General features: G+C 41.5%; 3 protein-coding genes across 3 annotated transcripts; 1 reads left to right on the top strand and 2 right to left on the bottom strand.

The window, feature by feature from the left end:
• Positions 1–575: 575 nt before the first annotated feature.
• Positions 576–7639, bottom strand: fam161a (FAM161 centrosomal protein A). The gene is made up of 7 exons (XM_085355482.1): positions 7484–7639; positions 5559–5827; positions 3899–5128; positions 3493–3660; positions 3193–3292; positions 953–1092; positions 576–858 (listed from the first exon to the last, which is right to left on the bottom strand). The coding sequence occupies exons 1-7, from the start codon at positions 7637–7639 to the stop codon at positions 576–578; spliced, it is 2346 nt and encodes a 781-aa protein (XP_085211608.1).
• A 691-nt stretch (positions 7640–8330) lies between these two features.
• On the bottom strand, positions 8331–13231 carry cct4 (chaperonin containing TCP1, subunit 4 (delta)). Its single transcript, XM_085355481.1, has 13 exons — positions 12931–13231; positions 12170–12222; positions 11999–12088; positions 11740–11848; positions 11140–11404; positions 10910–11042; positions 10503–10642; positions 10298–10394; positions 9960–10070; positions 9699–9829; positions 9072–9306; positions 8667–8780; positions 8331–8513 (listed from the first exon to the last, which is right to left on the bottom strand). The coding sequence occupies exons 1-13, from the start codon at positions 13046–13048 to the stop codon at positions 8499–8501; spliced, it is 1611 nt and encodes a 536-aa protein (XP_085211607.1). The 5' UTR covers positions 13049–13231; the 3' UTR covers positions 8331–8498.
• A 253-nt stretch (positions 13232–13484) lies between these two features.
• Positions 13485–22289, top strand: pus10 (pseudouridine synthase 10). The gene is made up of 17 exons (XM_085355480.1): positions 13485–13549; positions 16085–16212; positions 16470–16757; positions 16839–16925; positions 18116–18150; positions 18239–18418; positions 18699–18744; positions 19042–19106; positions 19196–19278; positions 19374–19499; positions 19777–19833; positions 19921–19997; positions 20984–21039; positions 21147–21264; positions 21359–21501; positions 21663–21762; positions 21906–22289. Exons 2-17 carry the CDS (start codon positions 16087–16089, stop codon positions 21942–21944), a joined length of 1626 nt encoding a protein of 541 aa, XP_085211606.1. The 5' UTR covers positions 13485–13549; positions 16085–16086; the 3' UTR covers positions 21945–22289.
• Positions 22290–24568: the final 2279 nt, after the last annotated feature.

Here is a 24568-nt window from a genome sequence, read left to right as displayed (position 1 = left end):
AAATAATATAACTATCTGAGAATATACTCCAAACATTCAAGTTACATTTTGCTGTTTCTTTATTAAGTTTATTTTCAGTGATAGTTTGATTTAGTTGAATTTAGACACTGCTTAAAAAGTGGGAAAATGTTAAGAACTAAAGCAGTACATCACAACAAAAAATATGAACTATTAGTACTAATTCAGGACACATTCTGATCATGGAGTGCTAGAAAAGACCAGTGAAACACAAGGTTCTCCTAACAGGGCAAGTCAAAGTGTGTGTTGTGACAATGGCTTGTGGCTGTGTCTGAAGTTACTTCCTCAAGCATGAAATTTGTGTTACTGTTATGCTTTCTAGTAAGTAAAATAAAGTCGTTATCTTAAATGTATGGTAATGAAATCACATAATGCAATCATTCACATCTGTCACAGCCATGACACAAAAATGATAGAAAACTAGAAAAAATAGTGAGTTTCAAGGGATGAAACAAGACAGCTCAAGCTTGAAAGTCCTATAATAAAGAAACATTAACCTTTCACAATTTGGTCAGATTTCTCTCTCAGAGAAAGAACACATGATGACATTTAAAATATCAGTCCTCTGCCTCCTGCTCCTTAGTGTCAGCAGCATGTTCACTGTCTTCTGAGTAATTCTCGTGATCGTCTGAGTATTGGTAACTTTCATCAGAATAATGGCAATCATCCCCAAGACAATCCTTCTCTGTGTGGTGACTGTCTTGGTAATTAGACGAGACCTCGTCGCTTTCCTCGTCTGCTCTTCCTCCCTCCTTCTCGGCTGGATCATCCACATCATCATCCAGGAAGACTTTCCTATAGTGAACTGGTTCATAACCCAGGTCTGCTTCCTCAAGGTCACTAATTATTAAAAGAACATAATGAGTAGTGTACCGACTACTTATTAACAGATAGAATACTGAGTTTAGTAAGTTTGTAAGCGTCACAGATTTACCTCTGCTTGCTCTCGCTGGATGGAGACAATTTGGGTGAAGATCCTAATTTGCCTGCTTTACTGCTGATAAACTCCTCTGTCACGTCACATCCATGCAGGGTGTTGGTGTAGTGTTTATCTGCAGCCTGTTTGGCATTCCTCTGTTACAGCAGGACAAATTCAAACTATTAGAATAATTAAAGATGTACTGTAAAGAAGGAATATGTTCTACTTAAAGAACATATTCCATTTAATTACTTAAGAAGTAGTAAAGAAAGTAATATAAGTTAATGGCAGTCACAATTTTTATAAATATCATAAAATCATGATAAATTATGATATTTATGATATAACTCGGTAATAAGCAATAGTCATATGAACAAAAAATATATGATCATGAAAATATGGTGATGGAATAGGATGATGAACAGGTTGTTTGAGATAGAAATTCAAACTGTGGAATAATTCATATTTTTGTGCTGCTGTCATTTTAAACAAAAAGTTTACTTTTTTGACAAGAAATGCCACCTTGGCAGGACCCTGTTTTTGGGTACTTGTGTATGTGTGTGTGTTAAAATGTGTTAAACCAGGCCGGGTTTAACCTGATTGCTGTGAAACAGCTGTTTCACCCTCATTCAACCCCAGCGACTTTGAGTGACCAGAAGTTCTCGCCTGCCTGACTTTCACCTACCGGAAATAGCCCCCTGACTGTAACCCCTAGCCATGATCTTGAACTTCTCCCAGACCCATCAATAAAGTCATTTCAGAGAGGCAGGCTCTCGCTTCAGCCACTAAGAGACTGTGGGACAGTTTTGATCTGAATTTATGGCCTTCTGACGAGTTAAGTACGCAGAGTTTTTGAAATCAACCAAGACAGCTTTGCAGACTTTGCAGAAATACACAAGTCCTTACCAGCTGCTCCACAACTCAGTCTTGCTGGTCCCCTCACCACATTCAGGCGTATTCCCACTTACAACATTGCTCTTTCAGATTTTTTTTAATAAAATGCCAAAGAGCCATTTTTAACCTCCAGTAAAGAAGACTTTGCATTCATTTGGTCCCCAAATAAGGGTCCAATGTGGCATTTTTGGTCAAAAAAGTAAACCTTTTGGTTTAAAATGATAGCAGCACAAAAATATAAATTATTCCACAGGTTGAATTTCTATCCTAACCTCCTAAGACCCGAACTCTTCCACGGCATGCATTTTTGATTTCTCTTTGATATTTGGGCTGATTGGGACCCAATGAATGTAAAAACAAAGAATGACCAGATTTTTTTTTTTACCTGATTTTTGTTTCTAAGAAAAATGAGAACCACATATGAGGATATTTGTTTAAAATTTCGATAGAACAGTAGCAGTATAATGTCCTCGTAAGTGGATATCAGGCCCTTGTAGAGCAAAATTGAGTATTTTGGTCTAAATAACCCAAAATGTGATGTCCACATATGTGGACGCAGGTCCTAGGAGGTTAAACAGCTTATTCATCATCCTATTCCATCACCATATTTTCATGATCATACATTTTTTGTTCATATGATTATTGATTATTACCGAGTTATGAAATATTATAATTTTATTATAGTCATAAAAATGATGACTGCCATTAATTTTTATTACTTCTTTTATTACTTCCTAACTCATAAATCGTGGACGTAATTCACTGATTTGACATAGGGTACCAAAACCAGCAAAGAGAGGGGGAGAGAGAGAGAAAGTATCATAGTGATTGTCATAGTGTGATATTATTTTGTTGTTGGATACAATGTTTGTGTAATTATCAGTAGAATGAAGGAGTGAGGAGAATAGAGGGAGGGAGAGAGAGAGAGAGAGCGAGAGGACACACGGATTGTACAAGAGTGTGATAAGATAAGATAAGATAAGATAAGATAAGATAAGATAAGATAAAGACTTCATTTATTCAAAGGGAAATTCTTTTGTGAAGTTAGCTGGAAAAACAATAGTTATATTTCACCAAAAAGTTGAAATGCATTTAATGGATGCTTTGTGTGCTTTCCAGCAAGAAAAGATTTCTGCTAACATTTTACACATGAATATTTACTGCTTGGCTTCTTTGTAATTGTTCTTTCATCAAATTTAAAGCTATTTCGTTCTAATTTCCCTCACATTTTTAAATCTTTAGAGGCACATATATATCGTCATGATAAAACCCAAATGGTGTAGTAAAAGATGAAAGACAGCAGGTTTGTCATGCAGGTGATGATGTGATATGATGTGGCTATGTAGTGGTTACACAATCACCTGTGCAACTTGCTCCAACAACAGTGGCCTTCCCTTCACTCTCTCCTGCATTTCTTTGATCTCCTGCTTGTATTCCTTCCTGCGCTGAAGATCCTGTTTCCTATAAACATAAGAGTGCAGTGGATCATCTTTCTCATTAAAGAACATGGAAAAAGAAAAAAAGTGCATTTCCTTACTTTAAGACAAATATAAAACTCAACTTGAATGTACTGCATGGCCATAGGAACTTGCAACCAAGCGTTTCTTGCAAAAACCTGCTCAGCAAAGCTTAGAGTGAAAGTAGCGCTGTTTTCAGCATACCTGAACTCTTTGAGCTTGTTTGGATGGGTCTGTGAAAGAGCTAGGTGGGGGTCATTGGCCTGGGCACGTTTCAGAACTAGCCCCTGCAGCCTCTTCTCCCTTTGCATCTGCCTTTCCCTCCACCGCTCCTCCTCCTCCTCAGCCTTCTTCCTCTGCTGCAGCACCTTCCTATTCAGGTAGAAAATTTGGTCATGGATGTAGGAATGTTTACAGGTAGTGCAGGTAATTAAGCTTATGGGTGCAAAAACAAGCTATATAAGTGTATTTGGTTATAAGGGTTGCAGGGGAAGCTGGGAGGAGGCCTTCTTTTTAATCACGGAAGACAGCTGGTGAGGACTTTGTCTAAATGGGACAATTCACTGTCTCTACTAAAATGATGGAAGTTTTTGGTGCCCTAAGGTGGTACCTCACGGCCTCATGGCGCTTTTTTGTGGCATCTGTGACTTTGGCAGGGAGGACCTCCAGGCTACCTGAGAGGGATGAACAGAGGCTTGAGTTTGGCGTCCGGGTTGGCCCAGGGCTGATGTATGGCCAGCGCAGTGTTCGAGGGCTACTCTGCTCCTTCTCGATATCAGTCAGGATCCGTTCCCGGTGTGAGGAAATCTGTGATGTCCTCAGCTCAAATGGTTCACACGCAGTCGCAGGCTTTATCTCTTTTCGTTTCTCCAGATGCTTCTGGAAGCGCCTATAACTGGCATTGAAATCTGGTACCTCTTTGTTTATCTGCGGCCTGTGTGAAAAGCCATCATCCCCCCCGACTCCAGCTTTGACATCTTTGCGATTCTTCCGTTCACTGAGCCGTCGTTTGAGCATGCTCGGAGGCATGGAAGCATTGTGAAGCATCTCCTCAGCCCTCATCTGTATCTTGATAGACCGATACAGCTGCTCCTCTTTCATCTGCTCCCCTGATGCTGCTATGTAGACAGACTTTGGCACAGGCTTGGCCTTGAAGGGTTTCACTTTCTCCTGATCAGATGGTTGCAGGTGACGTAGTTGTCTCTGCTCCTTCTTCAGCCGCTCCCGCTCCAGGAAGCTGAATGGCTTCTGTATGGTCCGGAGATGCTGCTCTTCTCGCTCTCGCATGGCTCGCCGTCGTTCCTCGTTGCGCTCTTGTAGCTCATCATAAAGTGGCAGGTGAATGTGTGCAGGTACGGGGCTGGCACGGAACTTCCTCTGACACTCTGTCAGTTCTTCCAGTTGCCGTCGCAGCTCTATGTTTTCCAGTTCAATCTCTGAGCGTGTCTTTATGCCTCGCTTTCGCTGCTCAGCCTCACGTAGTGTCATCTGGAAAGGTTTTGGGACAGTTACTCTATCTTTCCGGTGCTCCCGCTCTCTATCTTTATTCCTCTGTTTCTTGTGCCCTGTTCTCTTTTGTGGTTTATTTTGGTCACTTGTTAGACTGCGCAGCGAAGCAGAGGACAGGTGGGCATGATAGGGGGACAGCTTAAAGTCCTTCCACATATTCTTGATGTGCTCTTTGGGGGAAAACAGTATGCCTTTTTCAACATTGTTGCTGGCAGTTTGATCTTCATCTGAGGAGTCTGAATGCCCAGAGACCCATCTGAGTTCAACAGCAGAGTGAGACTTCCTCAAATGACAGTGTGAAGCTGTAGCAGTAGCATGAACCCACGGCAGTCTAAAAAAAAAAAATAGAAGAAGAAAAAACAAACTTGAACAAAAGTCATCAATAATAATACCAATTATTCAATTTATTAGTTTTGTTTAAGAAAATGCTGTGAAAAATGTCATTCACAATTTCTCAAAGCTTATTTTGTCCAGTCAGCAGCCCAGAATCTAAACAAATAAATTCCAACTATATAAAAGCCTCATAAAATTCTTAAAATTGTCAAAAGTGTCAATATCACTGGTTTATTGTTGGATACAAAAGTTGTGTGCTTTTCTCTAATCAGAAAAGGACTATGGTCACAGGTTCACATTTGCATAGCTTCACTATATGTTTTATGGGGTTTTTGTCTGTTTAGTGTTGTTCCAAAAATTCTTTACATACAGAAAGACAATGAACAAGTGTTTAGTTCCTTACATAATATTGAACAAAATCCACCCACCTCTGCCTTCCATCCATCACTGTCATATCTAATGGCTCCATGGACTTGAGCTGCAGCTTTTGGCGATACATGCTCTCCAGCTCTGCCATGGTGTGCAGGTGGGCCTTCTTCAGTTCCTCCAGCTTGCTGTAGTACTCCTCATTGGAGAAGAAGATTTGACTGAGGTCGAGGCGATCTCCTGCTGCTCTATAATTGTTTATCATGAAAGGGCCTCCTGTCCCAGCGTAGTCCTCATCACAGTAATCAGAGCCTGAGTCCTCATACTCCATCTGAAATAGTCACAACAATCTCATACTGCAATCAGCAGCCATTTTATATCTAAATATAATAAGTGACCAAAATACACTGCACTTATACACTGCCCTGCGACAGACTGGTGACCTGTCCAGGGTGTACCACGCCTCTCGCCCTATGGCAACATGGATAGGCTCCAGCCTCCCTGCAACCTTGCATAGGTGGAGGAAGATGGATGGATATGCTGTTCCAGTGTTGGATGCTTATGTTAAATATGATCAAAGTTAATAATGAGTCATAATAACAATAAAGAGGTCAGGTAATGTACAAGTAACCTCTGTGAGCCACATGAGATGTTTCCATTCTCGTTTTGTTTTTGGCTCTGTGTGTCAGTGATAGGGGATATCCTTATCTCACCAACACTCCTTACTGTGGGTTCAGATGCTTCTTCCAGCTGCTGTTTATCTCTTCAATTTGCAAACGGCAGCAAATCATGAGAAGGTTTGCTGGCTTATTAGGGAGAGGAGCTAAAACAGCTTGTTTCAGACAGAGGATGGACTGAGGGGCTGTATCAAGTCCCAGTATAAGATGAATAGGTAATATCTGAGTGTGAATCATGCAAAGCTATTCTAGAAGAGTCCAAGAGGCAAAATACAGAGGTGGAAATGACCAGAATAGGTCATCATTAGATAACTTTTTGAACAATATATGTTTGGATTCAGTATATTAAATGTTGCATGGAATAAATATACGAATTGTGAAGCTGTCACGTTCATCCATTTCATGTTCCTACATCTTCAAACATAATGGCTTAACCACCACTCATTGAGCACTCCTCCAGGACTAAGCCTATTATGCTGTCACAGCAGCGACACTGACCATATGTTGAGGCACGACAGGCAGACACACAATTTACATCAGGTGTCTGCCTTCACAACTTTTTACTAAATTATCAAGATCCTTGATGGAAGAACAGCAGAAGATGAGTGATTTTAGGATTATACACTAAATGTGACATCTGATAATGTGGCTGAGATGGAAGTCCACAAATAGTATGCTAAACAAATTAAACAGATCAAATCCCTTCCACCACACAGGCTGACCTTAAACTGTCAACGGCCTGTTGGAACCAGATCAGAAACAGTGTGTGGCTTACTTCACAAAGTAAAGTCTGGATAATAATGGAGAAAAAAAACTTTAAATACAAATAGCCGATTCTACTCTGTTCAGACAGACAGTTTAAACTTAATATTTAAAATACAATGTCTCAAATTGTAATATGTCAAAGATCCCAGTAACAATAAATGTAAAGGTCTGTATAGAATGACCGGGGGTCTATCTATGTTAAATTACTATTACTAAATTAATATTATTATTATTATTAAAAATAAATTTTAACAATTGTCGGAACAATAAATTACTTTTTTTGCAGGATTAAAGTATTTACAGTGACTTAGTCTGCAATTTTTTCTCCAGCATGTAAGTAATGCACTTTCTGTGTGGATTTTCCTCCACCATTGAGGAAAAGGAAACATCTAAATTAACTATCTGTAAATTAACCAGAAAGCTACGGTTCATGTCAGTAAAAGGGGGCTGGCAGGCTGATTATTAGGGGATTTTTAAACAAAAGGCAGGTGTTGTAATTGATAATCGGAATCTGTACACAACAATTAAAACTCAGTAAAAATTACCTCTTTCTCGTAATCCCGGTTGTCGACGTGACCTGTAACCATGCACGGCAGGACTCTCTCGCGTTCATACGAAGCTAACGGCGCTTTGGTGTGCGGGTCTACCGGCGTTTTCAAACATGAAGTAACCAAAACGTTTTTCCGGTGAGCATTTGCCATGTTTTTGTAAATGTTGCTTTTTATTTATTTCTTTTTTTAAGTTGCGTCACAAAATCACTTGTAGTAAGAGTACTCAGTCGAGATAACAAGCTCGCTCTCTATCCACATGCAGGTAGCAAGTGAAGTCCTTAGCAACAGAGAAGCTTGGTTGGGAGGGAAGTGACGGAGAGTGGCAGGAAATGAAAAGCCTTGGGCTCCATACAAATTAAAAGCACCAGAATTTGTGAAACGAATAGTTGAACAAAAAAAATAATGTTGCAATTGCCTTAATGTATTGATTAATACTATGACATAAGTTATGGATGTGGAAAAATTAATCCTCCAGAAGTACCCTTACTCACAAAATTGCAGTACCCCAAAATAAATTTTAAGTCTAAAGATATGGTTAAATCTTAAGTACTTTGCATCTGTGATGCAGATTACTTATACAAATTAGCTAGAACAATACATGATTATTTTTGAGACTTATGTTCTTGTCTGCTTTGCGTGATGGATATTTAAAAATAATTCCTTTTATTTGATTCAGTGGTGAAATTTAGCAGTTATTGTTATTCTTAACTGTAATCTTCAGTGTGCAAGTTTGCTACTTAGACATATGACAGGTATCTTGCATGCTCTGATTATACAGATTAACAGAAACAAGACAAAAGGCCAAGATGTAAAGGTTCAACTTGCTTTAAAAGATATAATCACACAGACAGGGAATGAATGTCAACAAAAAAAAAAACAAGTTGTTTTTTTTTTTATTAAATTATGCAACGTAACAACTACAGTGGAAATCTGAACAGAATGGTGTTAACAGAGTCCTCTGATCCCTTGCAGTGTGAGCAGGCTTGGTGACAAAACTCAATGGACAGACCTATCGGGTGTTCACCTGCAACAAGAAAACACATTTCCACTGGTTTGAACTGTAATCTAATAAACTCAGATTTTGCAAAAAGCCAAAGGTAGTATACAAGAAATTATCTTAAAATAATTTCACTTTAAATGTTTAAAAAAAAAAAAAAAAAAAAAGATTAAGTCTTACCACATCATCAATCTTCAGGATGCTACGGACCGTCTCAGTGGCCAGTGTCAGTGCACTGATGGAGACCAGTAAAGGCTGCACCACCAGCTCCTCAAGGATGTTGGAGATCCCTCCCTGTTGCACATACAACAAATTGTTTGGTGTGTGTCTTTTGTGTCTAACTGTTCACATTTCAAAATTCATTTTACACTGACATTCAACAGGAAAAAGAAAATTAATGCACTAAAAAACAAAACAAAACCCCACAAAAAACAAACAAACAAGACAATAGTTTTATTGGAGAGCAACTAGAGAACATTTTTATTGGATAAGTAGCTTAAATATCTACTTCTGTTAGCAGTACCTTCTCCACAAAGTCAGGCTATGCTAACTTTAAAAAATAAATTAATAAATTAAAAGATCAACCTTGCGAACGTTGATGCCAGCCATCTTGTCTCCCTGTGCGTGTCTGTTACGGAGCTCCGTCACAGTGGAGATGGGGTTCAGGCCAGCATTCTCGGCAAGCGTCGATGGGATCACCTCCAGGGCATCAGCGTATGCCCGCACACAATAGGCCTCCATGCCAGCCAGTGTGCGTGAGTACTCTGCCAGACGCACAGCCAGCTCAATCTCTGGAGCACCACCTCCAGCAATGAGAGCCCTGAGAGAGAGAAGGCAAAAATGCAAAAGCCATTGGAACTGATCCTATTACTGAGAGAAATTAGGATCAAAATAAAATAATAACAACCAAAAAGACATTTTCAAAAAAAGAATACATCTGTTTGAATGCTCTCCATCAAAGTTGCTGAAGCAACCCATTGCGAAAATAATGGCGAGCTTTCCTAAATACTGTTCCTCTGTTTGTTACGCTCCTGCAGGATGCGTCAGTGCAAAAGCGCCTTTGTCAGAGGGCAATCGTACCTGTAACTGTATCTAAAGGTGTTCTTGAACAGTCCAACTTTGCCATGTGAGCCAGCATGGAGGGGTATGTTTTCAGGTTCGTTAAGAATTTTTTTAACAATGAAATTTACTCTTCAGAAATAACTGACTGACCTCTTCTTGACCAGGCAGCGGATGACACACAGAGCATCATGGATGGAGCGCTCTGCCTCCTCAATCACAAGCTTGTTGGAGCCGCGCACCACAATGCTCACCGTCTTCCCAGGGCTCGTGCAGCCTGTGATCTGCAAAAAGTGGCAAGCGAGGCACAGAGTTGTTTCAGCTCATTTTTTCCTCAGCTGCAAGTGAAACATTCTGTGTCCTTTAACTCAAAAAAAATCAACTGAGTTTCTCTGAGCAAAGACTCAACTGTACCTTGACTAGTTTGCCGGACCCATCCAGATTGACTTCCTCTGCTAGCTCTGCAGTGCCAAGCATCTCTGGAGTGAAGTGGTCGATGTGGGCGATGGGCTTGGTGCCAATAGTCTAAAGAAGGGGTGGGGGCTTCAGTTAAATGGTGTGCAATGCTAAACACAGTTGTCAAAACTAAATACTTGCTCACAAGTTAAAAGTGTACAAATCTTGTTAACTGATTAGTTTCCTATAAAATTTTAAAAAGTATAAAGTGCTGCCAAATGTGATGTAGATCTATATATGTCCATTAAATACTGTGTGAAAAACAGAGAAGCCGTGGTTCATTTGACAATACTAACCTTGCAAATGAACTCGATATCCTCTCTCTCAATCTCCTTCACCACCATGATCTTCATTTTGTTGAGGAAGTGCAGGGCGAGGTCACTAAGAGCATCTCTGTTACATGACAGTTAGTTGTTAGTGTGACAGATGTTTCGTGTATCAGAAGAAGACTGAAATGCATAGCAGAGTGTGTTTTTCTCGTGTCCTTCGCTCCCTGCATACCTGAGGATGGATTTCTGGATGAGCAGCACGTTGCAGCCAGCCTTCTTAATCTGTTTTACCAAGTTGAGGATGTAAGCACGCTCCTCCCGCAACACGCGGTCCATTTGGGCGTAGTCTGACACCACGATCTGGTTGTCCATCTACATGCCCCACAAAAACCCAACAGAAGGTCAGAAAAAGAAGGCTTTTCCTGAAGGAATACATAATGGTTCACAAGAACAGCACTGACAGTGTTTTCTATCTACTGAAAACAATGTCTTCTCTTCTGTATGACTGGAAAAGGAGCAACGATAGCAGTTGAAGCAGTCAAAACTGTAGCAGCAGTTCACTGTTACAATCTGAAGCTGAGCATAAAAAATAAGGCAGAAAGGGTTTTCTTGTCAGCAGATATTCATCGAGCGACTCACATCAGTCTTGGGAGGGGACAGACAGAACTGAATAAGGCCAATTTTGGCCTTTTCCACTCGGGTCACACCAGTGTTGGCAACTCTCTGGGTCAGCACAAGGCCGTCTACCAGCTCACAGTCATCAATGGTGCCTCTAAACACACAACACACACGTGATTAAGCCTAGCAAAAATCAGAAGAAAGTGCTTAAATAAGAGTAGAAAAACAAACAAACAAACAAAAACACTCACCCAAGCTTCTTGATGATTTTGATGTCCTGTAGGTCGACACCAGTGGCTGTGGCTGGGTCAATGACTCGCATAACAGCATCCACACTCATGGGTGCCAGCAGGTTTGAATACTGTGACACCACCTTGGAGCACAGTGACGTGGTGGCACTGTTGAGCAGCGTCTCACGGTCACTCAGCTGCACTGGCTGGCTCATGCCCGTTAGCACCTCCACGCCCTTATCGACTGCCTTTTGGAACGACTCCGAAATGATGGTGGGGTGGATACCTGGCAGGTGAGACAAGTAATTAAACGGGCTCAATTGTGCTCAATTAAAGGTTCATGTTGTTATTCTTCAACTTTTCCAGATACACAGCTCAAAACGATCCTTATTTATCTTGTATTGGGCTTTAGCGCCATCTTAAGTTCATCTGCTGTGCAAAATAAGCCTTGCAAAGTAAAGGGAGTCAACATGTCCAGTGCGTGAATTCAAAATGCGCATAAAAACAAACTACAAGATACAAAAAAGACAGAAATAATTCTACTATTACTCTTAAAAAAAGAGAAAAAAAATTAAGCTGTAGCATCACTTTTTCGATTTTTCAATCCCCTAAAGCACTCACCTTTCTGCAGCAGCTTGGAGCAGGCATCCAGCAGCGCTCCAGCTATCACCACCACAGAGGTGGTGCCATCACCAGCCTCAATGTCTTGGGCTTTGGACAGTTCCACCAGCTGAAACACATTTGGTTCAGGCGATATGAGTTAATCGCCGAATTAACAACAGTGTTTGGTGTTTAACGAAGCTTAAAATTATACTTAGAAAGGGAGCACTCATAGGTCCGTTTTAGTTGCAAAGCTTCTGTGCAGGCTGCTGTAACGTACCATTTTAGCAGCAGGGTGGAGCACCTGCATCTGCTTCAGGATGGTGGCCCCATCATTGGTAATGGTTACATCACCCTTCTCATCCTGGATCTGAAACCAAAAACAACAGCCATCGTTTAGATACAGGTGTGATGAGGGGCCTGGGTAAAGCCATCAAATCTGTTCACTGACCATCTTGTCCATGCCTTTGGGGCCCAGGCTTGTTCTGATGGCATCTGCAACAGCTAACAAACAACAAAGGGATGGATGAGAACACAGGTAATAACCAAGTCAAGCAAATTCCACTCATCTTGTCTTGCATTTTAAAAAACAGAAGTGAGGACTAATATTCAAGCTTCTTCTTGGTAAGCACAGCATATTCATGTTTATGAACTAATGAAAACATTTCAGTATCAATATCATTGATATAGCAGGAACCTCTATGTTGTACATTACCTATTAAAATCAAAGGGATCTTACTGAAAACTACAAACATGCGTAATCTAGTTCAGCTGACAGCTCAGCAGCATTACAACCCAACAATGAAGAGATTGTGCTGAATCATTAGCATCCTGTAGCAAGTGCTCAGTGGTGCTCTTTTTTTGTTTTTTAATTAAACCCTCAAATTATTATATTATTATTCATGTATTAATTTGCTTCTTTTAACTAATCTGGAAAAAGTAATACAAGCACCCATAATGGTTTATTCAACATTAGATAAAGATGTTGGATTCTTGTAAACTATTAACTGACCATTATCTGTTATGGCCGCTGTATTGTATTTATATAGCAAAGAAACGCCGTCAACTATAATGAATGAGATTTGGACTAGGCGGAAGGTACCGTCTATAGGACCAGGAATAACGGTGCCCAGCAAACAAGCAGAGCAGGTTGCTGTACAAACCCTGAATCCCATATTAGCTGCTTGATTAACTATGATTATATCAAAATACCTTTGGCGGCAGAAATGTTACTATAGCGAATCTGCGCCGGTTTGTCGCGGTCCACATACGCCCCTCCTTTGTTTTTGCCTCCGTTGGAAAGCTTCGGTGCTGCCATCGCTTCAGGCATCTTGACTTTATAATCGATGGGAAATGTTTAGGGGAGTCTTCAGAGTCAGACTAGTGAACTCCGGCGCTGAAACACCACAGTTCGGCTTCGGATGGACTCAGATTAAGGAGCCGATACCAGCACCCTAGTTAGAAGCTTCCAGATCGCCGGGTGCTGCAGCAGAAGGAAGGACCCGGCTGTCAAATTACCCGGCGCTTGGAGATGACGTTTGCAGACAGTAAAGATTGAGTATAGAGAACCCAGAAGTTATTGATTAGGGTTTACTGTAATTTATTAAAACAACATTTTTATCCATGTGATATCAATAGCATTTGCTATCACCTATGAACTTAAGTTTAGCCCTCGTCTTGTTGCGAGAGGCAAAATTTTATCCTGAAGCTTCTCCTCTTTTGATTAGTTTTGTCTGGAAGGGCTCAGACTACAGGAAAGGGACCCTCTATCGACGAACGTGCCTTACGAATAACTGATCATCACTGTTCATAAAAAACACTGTTCTGTCAGGTAAGTTTAATTCTGCTGTCACCCATAAGAGGTTGTGTAGATTGTCTGTAGATTATTAAAACTTGTTAGCTAGCTTAGAGTATCAGAAAATTGAAGTGAGCCGTGCTGGAGCTGCAGTTGTTGGATTGCACAGGCGTGTTTAAGATGATTAGCTGCAACAGTCGTTTTTTTTGTTTTTTTTACACAATCTCAGTCTTCCGATGGCACAAAATTCTTATAATTAATAGTTTATGGTTATTTTAAGATGTAAAACTTTTTATTGTTGGTTTAGATTTTTTGTTTTGTTGTTTGTTATGTGTAGACATAGCACTGGTTCACCCGTTGAGTTGGGAATATTTAATAGATCCGTGTTAAGTAGCTTAGCAAATAAACATTGTATGAACATGGTTAGGTTCAAAGGCTGGACTAAAAATGCGAGAAAAAGCAGCCACTGCCCAAAGAAACACCTTGAAAGCCTTTCAGAAAATAACTGAATAACTATTTTTCGAGATCATTTTAAAAATTACAAGACGTTCTTGCGCCTTGGGTACAAAATATACAGATATTTAGGAGTAGCTCAAGAGTTTTGGGCAGCACGTTAGAAAGCTAGGATCAGTGCACTCTGGGAAGATGTTAACGCTTCCTTAAACATATTTGCTGTGGGATCTGGTGAGATGGAAACTGCTGGTTTGAGTATCTGTTCAGACGCTCACACGTGCTCTCTCTGAGATTTGGGGGAGGGGGGGCTTTAATGTGTCTTTTTTCTTTTTTTTTTCTTCTGTTTTTTTAACACTATCTCTGACAAACATACGTATAACAAACAGGAACATGACTGCACAAATATTTGGAGCACTAGGTCTGAGAACAGCTGTGTAATGGCTCTCTACAGGCTGAACAACAGTCACAGATCTGCACTGTAAGCCTGTTGATGCAGTGACAGACAGCTGTTCTCCCACTTCCTGGAGCAAAAGCTGTGTTGCCTTTTTGTGTGTCAAAATATGCCAGACAAAATACTTCTCTAAAACAAAATGTGAAAATGTCCAAATGGTGAGAAAAAAACCTCATAGTACTTACAGTAAAAGTAAAATGAATCAGTTTATTATCTAACTGGAAACTGTGTGTTTTAACCATAACCAGGAGTTTCGATGTTCTCCCCTTGTTTGCGTGGCTTCTCTCTGGGTACTCCAGCTTTTTCCCCACAGTCCACAGACATCCAGCTGTAGGTGTGAATGTGGGGTGTTAATGGTTGTCTGTGTCTCTGTTAAACCTGCATCAGGCTGGTGACCTGTCCAGAGTGTACCAGCCTCTCGCCCTATGGTAGCTCAGATGGCTCCAGCCTGGATGGATGGTGTTTTAACCACAGTTAGATATATGCATGCTTATTAAATAAGATTATTTTCATGTGGTTTTTCATGCAGTTTTTTCTGTCTTTCTTTCTTTCTTTCTTTTTTTAATACACCTTATAATAAATATCTTGACACATGCTCAATCATCCAGGTGAGTAAATCCCAAAAGTTGATTCTGTTCATCTGGACGTAACGTTTTCAGTGGGAGAAACAGAAGAACATCATATCAAGAAGACCCTGAGTAAATGTGGTTATCCCAGCTGGACATTTGTCAAAGCTGCGATGGCACCCAAAGAAAGCTCCAGCTGATCCAGGAGAGAAGGACAACTGTTGCCTAAGCAAAAACCCTTAGTGATCCCTTATGTGTCAGGGCGTATCGGAACGGCCCAAATTTCCCCTTGTGCAACAATTAAAGGATCATTCTATTCTAACAGCTGAGATGCATTTTTTTCTCAGCACTGCATCTCTGTGGCTTTTAAACCCCAAATCACACAACGCCAAAAATTGGTCCACCCCAAGGATCGTGTCCCCCGACACAAACAGAGTAACATAGTGTACGCTGTTAAGTGCCAGGAGGATTCCTGTGATTTATACATCGGGGAAACCAAACAACCTCTGGCTAAGAGGATGGCACAACACAGAAAAGCCACCTCGTCAGGCCAGGACTCTGCAGTCTATTTACACCTACAGGCCAGTGGACACTCTGGATGTACACAGGGAGGAACGCTGGTTTGAGCGCGGAGTCAAGGAGGCCATTTACGTGAAAAGGGAAAGACCATCTCTGAATAGAGGAGGGGGAATAAGGGTACATCTGTCACCATCTTACAATGCTGTGATTGCAGCCATTCCCCAACTCTCTGTGATGGTACTCATGGTCTTTGATCAATGGTTATGACAGTTTGCATAAATAATGATCAAGGAACTGAGCTCCCAGCCCATTGTTCATGCAGTTTTCAGTCATTGTGCAAATGCACTGTTTATAAGGTTGGGAAACCTGCAGTCAGCTGAGACTGCAGAAGTCACTTGGATGAGTAATGAAATATTTCTGCCACTCAAAACGCTGCGTCCAGGTGAACACAATCAACTTTTTGGGACTTGTAATAAATAACACACAGTATTTACAAAAGGCAGTTAACATCTGCAACATTTTAAGACAGAATAGCCATTTATCATGCCGAAATGTTCATGGTTCTCCTTTTGCACTCTGCAGTCATGCTGCCCCTGAAGGAGAAGGATAAACCAATCATCCAGAAGTTGCTGTCAGCTGGCTGCTGCGCTCGCTGTGTCCTCAGATTCTGCTGCGTGAGTGTGCAGGCGGCCTACCGGAAGCAACCAGAGGTGAGGCTCATGCTGCAGACGCCGCTTTTATACCTGCTATATTCTTTAATCGTCATCTTGTTTAGAAATTATTTGTTGGTTTGTTTGTATCGTGGCTTATGCAGAGAGTTACAAGGAAGAAAAGATTGTGAATACTTATCTTCTTGTTTGGGGAATGTATGCTCTCGTTGTCGTATTCTACAGATTTCGTCAGTTGCATTAGTAAATATGTCAAAATACATGAAAGTTCTAATTGCATTTTCTTCGACCTGACACAGGAAACACTTAAAGAACTTCAAATTTTCATCAATGATACAGAAAATGATAAATGTCAAGATTCAGTAGCTCTAGACTCCAGAGATGATTACAAGTCCAAAGATGCTGCAGAATCAGAAACATCTGAAGACCCTCCCAATAAAAGAGCAAAACTGGAGACCAGTATAACTGATGTTCAGTCAGAAGAAGAGGCAGCCGCTGTGGTCAAATCAAAGGATGGGGACTCACGTGTATGTGTGGTGTGTTTGGGAATCCTGCAGGGACTATGTGGTACAACCCAGGCGATAAAGGTGTGTGCGCTCGACAGTATTCACTGTTTCCATTTACACTGCCGTCAGTGTTAAACTGCTGTTTCTGGTGTGTGTTCACAGATAGCAGAGGCAGTGAAGGCTGGAAACTACGAGTTTGACACACTGGTGCTGTCTGTGTCTCTGCCCGCTCAGCTCTGTGTCCGCGAGGTCAGTATGGTTGTGTGTGTGTGTATGAACCATGCTTACATATTTTGTGAGGACCAAAAATTGGAATGGTACTATACTTGTGGGGACCAAAAGTCAATTATGAGGATAAAATGCTCGTCGCCACGAGTTTGAAGACATTTTTTTAGACTTAAAATGTGGTTTTAGTGTCAGGGTTACAATTAGGTTATGGTTAGAGTTAGGCTGAGGGTTAGGTGTAGTAGTAATAATAATGATAATGACGATAACACATTTTATTTAAATGCGCCGTTCAAGACACCCAAAGACACTTAACAGTAGAGTAAAAACACATAATAGAACAAAGAACAATAAGAACAATATAAAATACACAATAAGTTCACAGTGAATAAGCAAACTTGAACAGAGAATCAGTGTTTCTTATATTCGGGGTAGAGAGTTCCACAGGCTGGGACCAGAGCAGATGAAGGCTCTGCTTCCCATGGTGCTGAGGCGGAAAGAAGGCACAGCAAGTGCAGAGGAAGATCAAAGTGAGTGGGCAAAAGAGGTAGTGCTTAATAGGTCAGAAAGGTAAGCAATGTTATGAAGGGCCTTGAAGGTGAACAGAAGAAGCTTGAATACTATTTGGAACGTCACAGGGAGCCAGCGACGTTCCTGAAGGACAGGAGTGCTGGTAGGAGGGGTTCTGGTAATAATGCAGGCAGCAGTTTTAAACCAGTTGAAGCTTATGGAGGGATTTTGGAGGGAGACCATTGTAGAGATAATTCCAACAGTCAGTGCAGGAGGTAACAAGACTATGAACAAGGATTGATAGAAAGGGGTTAATTTTGCATAGATGGAAATAGGCAGAATGGGTGAGATCATTGATGTGTGATTGACGTAGGAGACGAGGTGAAGAAATGTGACAGTGTTGACTTCCCAGCACAAGTTAATTTGAAACAACCATTACTTAAGGCATTTTTGATGTCAACATTCTAACCTTTGTGGTTTTTGTGGATTTTTTTTCTGTGTCCTTTGAGTTTTGGGTAATTGAGATGGATGTCTTGGTACTCGCAATATCGTCCATTTGGTACTTCACAGTTTTTCACGTTATAAGTTCATTTTCCCGGCATTCATACATATCTGTAATATTTTCACTGGATGTTCATTTGTATTTATTGCTTATGTAAAATATCTGCGCACTGTTTATGACAATTTCTTTTAAAATACTGCAGCACTCCTGTTGGCTCTACGTGAAGAAGGAAGTGAGGTAAAGTATTTGTCGGCTACGTTTTGAACATCAGTCGATGTACAGTCAAGAGTCACAAGGAATCAGATGTTTAATTTAATATTTTCAGAGAAAAGGGCTTAGTGCTCGACAAGGACGATGTCATCCAGGTCAAGGAGGCCTTCAAGTGGATCATGCAGGGCATGGTTACCAAGGAGCTGGGGGGCATTGCTGTGGTTACCAAGGTCAGCCCGTTTGAGGTCAGCGTGGAGTTCACTCATCCAGAGACAGACGCTGACTGCCACTTCCTGTGAGTCCTGAACTCTTCAAGATCACATGAAATTTCTGAAACAGCTCTTGGTGAAGAACATGAAGTTGGAGGGGAAAGGAAATATTTCTGAATTGCTAACATAAAAAATGACCAGTAATAATTAAGACATATCCATTTAATTTAGAAAAATCCATTAGAAGGATTCACAAATTCCCTGAATTTCAAAAGCTAAACTGATTTTAGATTAAAACAGGAACAAGATGTGCTCTGAGTTTTGAAATGTAAAAGATTTATGGGTTAAACAATGTCCTTTTTACAGAGCTGCAACATGTCCTGACTGCTTCAAGCCCACCAAGAACAAACAGGTGAGGAAGCAGAGTTTATCCTTCAAAATAATCAGGACGACTAGTTTGTCTTTATAATTTAATTGAAAGTTCAGTAATAATGTATACTTTATTGATCCCTGTGGGGAAATTCCTCTCTGCATTTAACCCATTCACTCAGTGAAGCAGTGGGCAGCGTGTAGGGACGGTACTTTGCTCGGGGGTACCTCAGGGTAGCCGTTTAGTGGATTCGAACCCCCGACCTTCCGATCACGGGGCCACCACTCTACCTACTGAGCTATCCCTGCCCCTGTGTGAATCTGTATCTTCTCTCTGCAGTCTGTGTTTACTCGGATGGCGGTGGTCAAAGCTCTGGAAAAAATACCCGATGCCAAATTTTTGAAGTAAGGATCCTCTTCATCTTTAACGAGTAAAAAGTTCTATGGAATGATTTTGAAATGACATCTTTTATTCCTTCATTTCCTTTCTCCAGGCACTACCCCTGTCCTCCAACGCAGCCTACCAGCAGTTGCAGCCCTCAGGTCCAGTGTCTGCACGTGTCTGTGTTTGTGGCAGGTGACGTAGGACATTAAGAACATCTGTTTGAAATGTTGTTGTCTAAAACTGACAGCATAATAAATAGCATAATGATGTCTCCTCGTGATGTTTAGGGAGATACAACAAGTTCTGTCGCAGCCTACCTCAAACTCCCTGGGTGATCGATGGAGAGAGGAGGATGGAGTCTTCAGTGGAGGAGTTGATCGCGGCGCCTATCCTCTCTGCCTTTAGAGCGGATGGTGAGACCACAATCGCAGCTTAAATGAAGACAAGCACAGTTTTTGGGGGTGTTTTGGTTTAGTTTGGGAGCAGGTTCATTTTAAACGTGAGCCAGCTCGACTTTTAAAACCAGAGATTTTGTGACACTTTTTCAGTGAGCAGATTTTAAACTGTGTAATAACTATTGTACATTTATTCATGTTTATTTATATTATTACTGTTTTGTTTGTTTTTTTCAGCACATGACACGTGACTTGCCGTAGAATAAAATCTTTATCTCTGTTTTCGGGGTTGCAGGTTTTAATTTCTCTTCATCTGGCAGAGAGGATGTGGATGTCAGGACTCTTGGGAACGGTAGGATTTTTGAAACTTTAAGATTTTGTCAGTTGTGAAGATTGAAGAACTGTTTATTTTATCGGGTTCATTGGTTCGATTTGGCAGGACGTCCATTTGCGATGGAGCTGCTGAATCCTCACAAATCCAGATTCAGCAAAGAGCAGATGAAGCAGCTCCAGGAGGTACAGATGTGTCCTTTCACTCCGTCCATTATTCTGCAGTCACTTAGTTGCTGAACTGAAGGTCTCAGCAGCAATATAAGATTTTCCTTATTAAGCCTGTTTTACATTATGAGAAATGTTGCAGTGACTGAAAATATTTGAATTCAATCCCTGGGAATCTCTTCTCCCTTAATTATTTTAATTTGTAATATTTTACTTCAGCCAAGAACATCTTAAAACACAGTTATTTTCTTTCGTTGTTTAGCATTTTGTTAAAATGAGTTAGTCCCTGCATTTGATTTGAAATATGTTAAAGTTGTATATAAGTAGGAACTGACTTTATTGCATAGTACTTTTTTCTTTAGAGCATAAACTGTAATAAAAGATGGACATGGACACCTTAACATCAGGTATTGGTTTTGGCATTTTGAAGAGTTGACATTAACTCTGTGGAGGTTGCCATGTTAGGATTTGGAGCAAGAAGTGAGCTTATTTGGATTAGCGTTGTTGCTAGCAAGCTTGATTATTGCTTGCTCATGTGAAAAATATGGAACTTAAGGTACCAAAACAGAAGTGCAAACCTGTTGGACAGGCTGTACCACACAGCAAAAACCTAGCAGAGGGGGTCAGTTCAATCAATCAATCAGTGGTGGTAAGACCTATCAGATCAGTTATAGCTACCTGGGTTTACCACACCTGTCAATCTTAGCCACCACACAACTATAGAAATCAATAATAAATTCAGATGGATTAGATATTAAAGGCATTTGGGATCCATACATTCCATCCATACACAAGGTTGTAAAGGGAAAATATGTGTTTTGCACCACAGTGTAAATTTTAGCATTTTAACATGAGAGTTTGTAAATTTGCAGTTTTGGGCAATTGGCAGATCCTTTTTTTCAGCCTCCTAAAAAATGCTTGTTTCAAAGTTAAGCTGACAGAAATGTGCGTTCACTGATGCAAAGACTTTAGGCCTGCTGATATCATTTTTATTTTGTTCTTAGACCATTAACCAGTCGTCAGACAAAATCAAAGTGAGAGACCTGCAGATTGTTACCAGGTGAGAAAATGACTCATTCTTGGGAAAACTGCATTTGTACAGCGACATCTCCAACATATGTGAAAGACTAAGAAAGTAGTCCATGTTTGCTGTGTGTTAAATTGCAGAGAGGCTATGAGTCGCATGAAGGAGGGAGAGGAGGAGAAGACCAAGTCATATACAGCTCTCGTGTGGACCCAGAAACCCATCCAGAGAGAAGACATCTCTTTTATTGATGACATCAAGGTCTAGTTGGTCTAATTCATAACCTGTTGAAATTGGAGTGTTTTAACACTCAAACATCAAGAATCAGCAGTGTGACTGTTGTGTGTCTCATCAGGATCTGACTCTGGACCAGAAGACCCCTTTGAGGGTTCTGCATCGACGGGCGCTGGCTGTCCGACAGCGAGCCATCCACAGCATGAGCACTCGCTTCCTGGACTCTCATCATTTCTACCTACGATTGAAGACGCAGGCCGGGACGTATCCTCACTTTAAATGGCACATCTGTGCGATGATGAATTATAACATTGCACCGGTCAGTCTGTTGTTAATTGAAACGATAAGCTAATAAAATATTTTACCCTGAATTTTATCTGAAACCTGCAGTGAGACAAAAAAGCTCCTTAATGCTCCGCCAACAGTTACATCAAAGAGTTTGTCCACGGAGACTTCGGCCGAACGATTCCCAACCTGTGCCAGCTGCTGAAGACTGACACAGACATCCTGGAACTGGATGTGGAGGTGGGAGAAAGTCACATCTGTAAAACAAATATTCAATATGTTTGCTTTTTTTATTATCATACAGAATATAACTGTCACTGTCTTTTCTGGAAATGTTATGTCCCTAAATTCCTACTTGTTGAATATGATGTTTCCCTTCTCAGTCTGTGGATGTGGACTGGCCTCCCCCTGTGCCAGAGTGAAAGCTGCACTGCCACGCAGACGCTGCTCTTGTCCTGTTTCTGAGAGGATTCGGCTTGGACTGCACTGGTTCCATCTGCTGCTGGATTCCTGTTAGACCACAGTGCTGAACTGTCAGCAAACGGGTTCTGACAGTTGTGGTGAAGCCATGACGGTGCTTGGAGGAGAGGAAAACACAGTTCTCTCGGTTGGCTAGTCTGCTTTGTCTGGATTTATTTTTCATCTTCACATCATCGACTGTGAATCTTGAGTCTGAAGTAATTTAATAAATAATAGTGCCCTTGTTCTGTTTTGAGTTTTTTCAGGGCCAAGTGGACAAAGTAGTTTGTATGTAAAGATGAAAAACACGCTCCTTCTATTTTTGTGTACATACTGGTGCTTATTTGCTTTCAATTAAAGTGTATCAAAAACTATCATTTGTTCCTTTGAAGCAGAATGTCAAATAAGACAGGCTAATGTGTAAAATGTAGTTATAAAACCTAAAAAAGCTCTTAAACCTAAAACATTTTATTAAATTGTATTCTATTTTTTCTGTATTGATTTTGTTTTCTTTATTCTTTTTAAGCAGACTTACCAAATTAGTAGTGGATTAAAAATCAGATAAGGGTAGTATGACAGATGTATATTTTTAGTTGGAGTGGCTGATGGAGAGTTCGTTTGGATGCAGATGTGATGCTGGTGATCAGTCTGCATCACTTCCTAAATGTTGCTAAAACAAACAAAGGCAGCAGAATTTAAAACATACTTTTAAAGAGTTGGATCTTAAAGAAGAGGTCAGAGGTCCAAATAATGTTACAATTAGAATCTCCATCTCCTATGTTGTCAGTGCATGCTATGGCAGTAAGAAACATTTTAAATTGCTCTGTGTAGCATTATTAGGACTTTGACCTTGAAGGAGAGGTCAGACTACAGGACCACCAAACCCTCCCCCGCATCCTCTGATGTCTCCTTCCTCAACGAGCTCAACAACGTTTATGCTCGTTTTGAGCGAGGGAACCCCACAACCACAACCAAAGCAGACATGACGCCAGACCACCAACCTCTGACTCTCTCCCCCACCGATGTAGGAGCAGTGCTGAGCAGGATCAATGTCCACAAGGCTGCAGGTCCTGATGGCATCCCCGGGCGTGTTCTCAGAGCGTGTTCTGGAGAGCTTGCAGGAGTGCTCACAGACATATTCAACCTGTCCTTGGCCCACGCTGTGGTACCGGCCTGCTTCAAATCCACCTCCATCGTCCCGATACCCAAAAACTCCAACCCATCTTGCCTCAATGATTACCGCCCAGTAGCACTCACCCCCATCATCACTAAGTGCTTAGAGCGACTGGTCCTAGCACACTTCAAATCCTGTCTCCCCCCCACCCTGGACCCCCACCAATTCGCATACCGCCGGAACAGGAGCACAGAGGATGCAGTCTCCATCGCACTGCACTCTGTCCTCTCACACCTGGACAACAACAACACCTGCGCCAGAATGCTGTTTATAGACTTCAGTTCAGCATTCAATACAATCCACCCCTCACAACTCATCAGGACACTGACAGACCTGGGCATCAGTTCCCTCATCTGCAAATGGTTACTGGACTTCCTGACCAACCGCCCCCAACATGTCCGGCTGGATAACCACTGTTCATCTACAATCACAATGAACACCGGTGTACCACAAGGCTGTGTGATGAGCCCTTTCCTCTACTCCCTCTTCACCCACGACTGCAGACCTGCTGATGGTTCCAACACCATCATTAAGTTTGCAGATGACACCACGGTGATTGGCCTCATCAGTGACAACGATGAGGCCGCCTACAGGGAGGAGGTGGATCGTCTGGCTGAGTGGTGCGACACAAACAACCTGCTGCTTAACACCGAGAAGACCAAGGAGCTCATCGTGGACTACAGGAGGAATGCTGACCCACATCCACCCATCCACATTAAGGGGACGGCTGTGGAGCGTGTGAGCAGCTTCAAGTTCCTGGGAGTCCACATCTCCGAGGATCTCACCTGGACGACCAACTGCTCCAAGCTGGTCAAGAAGGCTCACCAGCGCCTCTTCTTCTTGAGGACTCTGAGGAAGAACCACCTGTCCTCAGACATCCTGGTGAACTTCTATCGCTGCACCATCGAGAGCATCCTGACCAACTGTATAACAGTCTGGTACGGGAACTGCTCTGCCTCGGACCGGAAGGCGTTGCAGAGGGTCGTGAAAGCTGCCCAGCGCATTGCCGGAGCACCACTTCCTGCCATAAAAGACATCTACAGGAAGCGGTGTCTGAAAAGGGCTGGGAAAATCATCAAAGACCCCAGTCACCCATCACATGGACTCTTCACCCTCCTGCCCTCTGGGAGGCGCTACAGGAGACCACCAGGTACCGGAACAGCTTCTTCCCCACAGCTGTCAGACTCCTGAACTCTGCCTCCTGACATCTGACCCACATTAAACTCATGGACTGAACATACACACACCCACAATGGACAACTGTACCCTCAAACACACAATAATAACATGGACTGAACCACCACTCATAACCACTAGCACTTTATATAGCCTCTGTAGAAACTATCTACACCCTCACTTATCTTAACTGCACTACTGTATAGCTCTGTGTAAATAATCATACGATAATTTTTA

The sequence above is a fragment of the Diplotaxodon limnothrissa genome, linkage group LG6 (assembly GCF_057381915.1).
Source record: "Diplotaxodon limnothrissa isolate DT_005_m linkage group LG6, D_limnothrissa_male_GT1.1, whole genome shotgun sequence".
Taxonomy (NCBI): Eukaryota; Metazoa; Chordata; class Actinopteri; order Cichliformes; family Cichlidae; genus Diplotaxodon; species Diplotaxodon limnothrissa.
Note: the sequence above shows the minus strand (reverse complement) of the source record. Positions and strands in the feature narration are given on the sequence as shown.